At 37.4% G+C, this 5,000-nt stretch overlaps 1 protein-coding gene across 2 annotated transcripts in view; it reads right to left on the bottom strand.

Moving 5' to 3' along the window:
• The window catches only part of LOC122252742 (solute carrier family 23 member 1), a 19,714-nt gene that overhangs the window by 3,100 nt on the left and 11,614 nt on the right, over window positions 1-5,000 (bottom strand). For both annotated transcript variants that reach the window (XM_043015371.2, XM_043015372.2), the window contains exons 5-8: window positions 4,983-5,000; window positions 3,313-3,433; window positions 2,033-2,174; window positions 869-982 (exon numbers count right to left, since the gene is read on the bottom strand). The exon at window positions 4,983-5,000 is cut by the window's right edge and continues 109 nt beyond it. In XM_043015371.2, coding sequence (XP_042871305.2) covers window positions 869-982; window positions 2,033-2,174; window positions 3,313-3,433; window positions 4,983-5,000 — 395 coding nt within the window. The remainder of the gene's footprint in view (window positions 1-868; window positions 983-2,032; window positions 2,175-3,312; window positions 3,434-4,982) is intronic.

Here is a 5,000-nt window from a genome sequence, read left to right as displayed (position 1 = left end):
GGTTATGGTAAATAAAGAAGAGAAAAATAACTCCTAAAGAAATGGAAAACGTACGTGGTTATGGTAAATGAAGAAGAGAAAAATAACTCCTAAAGAAATGGAAAACTTATGCGGTTATGGTAAATAAAGAAGAGAAAAATAACTCCTAAAGAAATGGAAAACTTATGCGGTTATGGTAAATAAAGAAGAGAAAAATAACTCCTAAAGAAATGGAAAACGTACGTGGTTATGGTAAATAAAGAAGAGAAAAATAACTCCTAAAGAAATGGAAAACGTACGTGGTTATGGTAAATAAAGAAGAGAAAAATAACTCCTAAAGAAATGGAAAACTTATGCGGTTATGGTAAATAAAGAAGAGAAAAATAACTCCTAAAGAAATGGAAAACGTACGTGGTTATGGTAAATAAAGAAGAGAAAAATAACTCCTAAAGAAATGGAAAACTTATGCGGTTATGGTAAATAAAGAAGAGAAAAATAACTCCTAAAGAAATGGAAAACGTATGAATGATCACATGGATTAGAGTAGATACAAATATGGATTTCAAGATATAAAAAAAAATATAAAAGTGTTTGGTCTCACCATTATTATCTTATCTTATCTGTTAATTTTCTTATAATATACCTAACTTGATATTCTTGCTGGATGCTTATCTTACTTACACTTAATACAGCCAATCTAATATAAAGCTACTCATCTACGAAATCCACTGATCACTTACATTATTCACGAACACATTGACCCATCCGCATATCACATATATATTTTCCATTCATCACTTCCTGTCAACCAACATTCCCTCCTTCGTCCCTCTGCCTATCCATCCACATTCCTCTCACAGCGTTCGTTACCTTTGCTAGGGCTACTTACCTGCTAGTCTCGCGCATGCGTAGTAGTCGCCGACACTCTCGATCATGGACGCGAGAACTCCTGCTAGCATTCCGAACACGCCCGCCACTGACACGGTAGGCAGACCCCACTGGCCTGAATAAAACATGAAGTGCTTTTAGAAATTAAACGGATAGGCATAAGTGTTGCTTCTCTCTCTCTCTCTCTCTTTCTCTTTCTCTTTCTCTTTCTCTTTCTCTTTCTCTTTCTTTCTTTCTCTCTCTCTCTCTCTCTCTCTCTCTCTCTCTCTCTCTCTCTCTCGCTCTCTCTCGCTCTCTCTCGCTCTCTCTCGCTCTCTCTCTCTCTCTCTCTCTCTCTCTCTCTCTCTCTCTCTCTCGCTCGCTCTCTCTCTCTCTCTCTCTCTCTCTCTCTCTCTCTCTCTCTCTCTCTCTCTCTCTCTCTCTCTATCTATCTAACTAGCTTTCTGTATGTGTGTGTGTATACATATACACACACACACACACACTCGATATATATATATATATATATATATATATATATATATATATATATATATATATATATATATATACATACAGACATATATCGTGTGTGTGTATGTATATATATATCTATATATCTATCTATCTATCTATATCTATGTCTATCTCTCTCTCTCTCTCTCTCTCTCTCTCTCTCTCTCTCTCTCTATATATATATATATATATATATATATATATATATATATATATATATATATATACAGTAAGTGTGTGTGTTTGTTGATAAAAATGATGTCGTTAATCTCTAACAAAAAAAAAAAAAAAAAAAAAAATCCCACTCCCTGTCTCCCTCAAACAACATCCCTGCACCACACAATCCTCCACCCAACACCCAACACCCAAACACAAAGCATCCTATAACTTGAATATGTGTCCTCTCCCACTCCCACCCACCCCTACCCACCCCCATACACACAACAATAAAAAACACCCACCGCCCCCCCTCAAAAAAAAAAAATAATAATAATAAATAAATAAATAAATAAAAATTAATACACCAATAAAAAAAAAACACCCACCGCCCCCCCCCCAAAAAAAAAAAAATCCCAAACAAACAAACAAACAAACAACCCCCCCCCCAAAAAAAAAAAAAAAAAAAAAAAAAAAAAAAAAAAAAAAAAAACGAAATGAAAAATAACCTCACCAGGATAAGGAACTCTGACCCACGGCGAGTTGCTCAGGAGGTCAGTCGTGAGGTCAGTCCTGGCCTTGTTCCCTTCGGGGAAGACTCCGCTGGCAGTGAGGATGCCGCAGAAGCCCCAGGAAATGAGGATGGCGAGGAGGACCTGGGGGGGAGGGAGAGGAGGGGGAGGGTGAGGGAGGGGGTTATGAGGGAGGGGGTTATGAGTGGGTGGGTTGTGGGGGGGGATGAATGGGTGTCATGAGGGAGGGGGCTATGAGGGGCTGGGTTGTGTGGGGGGGATGAGTGGGTGGGTCATGAGGGAGGGGGTTATGAGGGGCTGGGTTGTGTGGGGGGATGAGTGGGTGGGTCATGAGGGAGGGGGTTATGAGGGGGTGGGTCATGAGGGAGGGGGTTATGAGGGGGTGGGTTGTGGGGGGGGATGAATGGGTGGGTCATGAGGGAGGGTTTATGAGGGGCTGGGTTATGTGGGGAGGTGATAGAGGGGGGGTATGAGTGGGTGGGGGGGGGGTGAGTGGGTAGGTTGTGAGGGGAAATGACTTAGGGGGGGATATTTAAGCGAGGGGGTAGGGATATGAGTTGATGGGAGGGGGAGGGAATCATGAGGCAGTTTATGAGGTGAATGAGAGGAAGGGGCCTCATAACATAGGGTGGATATCATGTATAGTGACAACATAACCAAGAAGAAGATGGTGATGAGATGATGATGGGGAGCAAAAACAGAAACAAAAAGGAAGAGGAGAAAATAGATGGAAACTCAAAAAACAAAACAAACAAACAAACAAAAACCGACATGGGGTAAACGAAGAAGAGGAAGAAGAAAGAGAAAGAAAAAAATAGACTTTCATCACTTAAGTCTATTTAAGGCATTTTGCTTCACTTGCAATACCTTGTTGCTTATCCTTTATCACTAATTACCATTTTTGTATTAAAGAAAAGTGTGGCGAATCATTATTGATGTCTAATGCAATATATTTTCCCCTTAGAATGTAAAGTAAAAAGTGAAATTTCTTGCTAAAATTTTCACTTGAAAACAGATTAATATTATAACTTTCATCAACACATCGAAATCTTATAACAAAAAACTAAGAACAAATCCCCACAAAACAAACTAAAACATAACAAAAGGATTCCAAAAAAACAAAACGAAGAGCGAGGAAGGAACAAAGAAAGAAAGAAAGAAAGAACACAGGAAGCGGGAAAAAAATCCCCCCCTAAAAAAAAAAAAAAATAAATAAATAAATAAATAAATAAATAAATAAATAAATAAATAAAATACTTACGGGGAAGAGCTTGAAGATGTAGACTGGCGTAGTGGAAACTCCCTTCTCCTTGCTGTATGAGAGCAGAGGGACAGCCACGTTCCTCAAGTACTGGGAAAACAGAATCAGCAGCGCCATTGTCCTGTGGAGGAGGAGAGGAGGTGGAGGAGGATAAAACGAGGAAAATAATAATTGAAAAAAAATATATATTGATATTGGTAATATCAGTGATGGAAATTGGTATGATGATTTTATTAGAGATGGTAATTAAAGTAATGATGATAAGAATATAATGATAATGATGATGGTAGTAATAGGAGTAGTAGTAGTAATTGTAATAATCATAATGATAATAATCATAATAACAATAACGATAATAATAGCATTGCTGATAACGAAAATAAAGAAGATAATGATAGTGATAATAATAATAATAGAACGATAAAGATAATAATGACAAAAACAGTAATAACAATAGCAGCATGATAATCATAACATATTAACAATAATCATAATACTCTTAATAATAACAGCAATAATAATAATTTCTTCAAACGAAATTATCATTATTATCATCATCAAAGATGCTGATTTTGTGTTGCTTCCTGTTTTTATCATTATCATGGTAACTATTATTAATACCATCATAATCATGATCATCGTGTTTCATATTATCATTATCATTACCATCAACATCATCAGTGCTACTACCATAATCATTAATATTTTCTTCTATTATCATTGTCATTATCATCATTATCATCACTATTAATATGATTATCATTTTTATTGTCCTCATTATTATCATTATCATTATTATTATCATCATCATCATCATCACTTGTTATCATTATTACTATCAATATTATCAATATTACTATCATCACCATCAATATAACTATTACTATCATTATTTTTGTGATTATCAGTATCATTATCACCATTACCATAATCATCATCATCAAAATCATAACTATTTGGGGTTCAACTTCAGACATTGGTCTACAAAGACTTCATGGCAACGGACAGTCCAGGAGTTTCAAAACAAGAAGAAATGAATAATACAAAATATCAACACACACACATTCAATCCACACTCCCAACTAACCCAACCACACACACACGCACACGCGCGCACACACACACACACATACACTTACTAACACACACAATCAAACACACACACACATTCACTCACTAACACACACAATCAAACACACACACACACACACACACACACACAATCAAACACACACACACAATCAAACACACACACACACACACACACACACAATCAAACACACACACACAATCAAACACACACACACAATCAAACACACACACACACACACACACACACACACACACACACACACACAATCAAACACACACACACAATAAAACACACACACACACACACACACACACACACACACACACACACACACACAATCAAACACACACACACACACACACACACAATCAAACACACACACACACACACACACAATCAAACACACACACACAATCAAACACACACACACACACACACACAATCAAACACACACACACACACACACACACACACACACACACACACACACACACACACACACACACACACACACACACACACACACACACAATCAAACACACACACACACACACACACACCCCTCCCGCCCACTCACATGAACGAGATGCCCCAG

The sequence above is a fragment of the Penaeus japonicus genome, unplaced genomic scaffold (assembly GCF_977035675.1).
Source record: "Penaeus japonicus unplaced genomic scaffold, GWHDUDI00000001_assembly GWHDUDI00000006, whole genome shotgun sequence".
Lineage (NCBI taxonomy): Eukaryota > Metazoa > Arthropoda > Malacostraca > Decapoda > Penaeidae > Penaeus > Penaeus japonicus.
The sequence above is the reverse complement of the archived record's forward strand: the minus strand, read 5'-3'. Positions and strand labels throughout refer to the sequence as shown.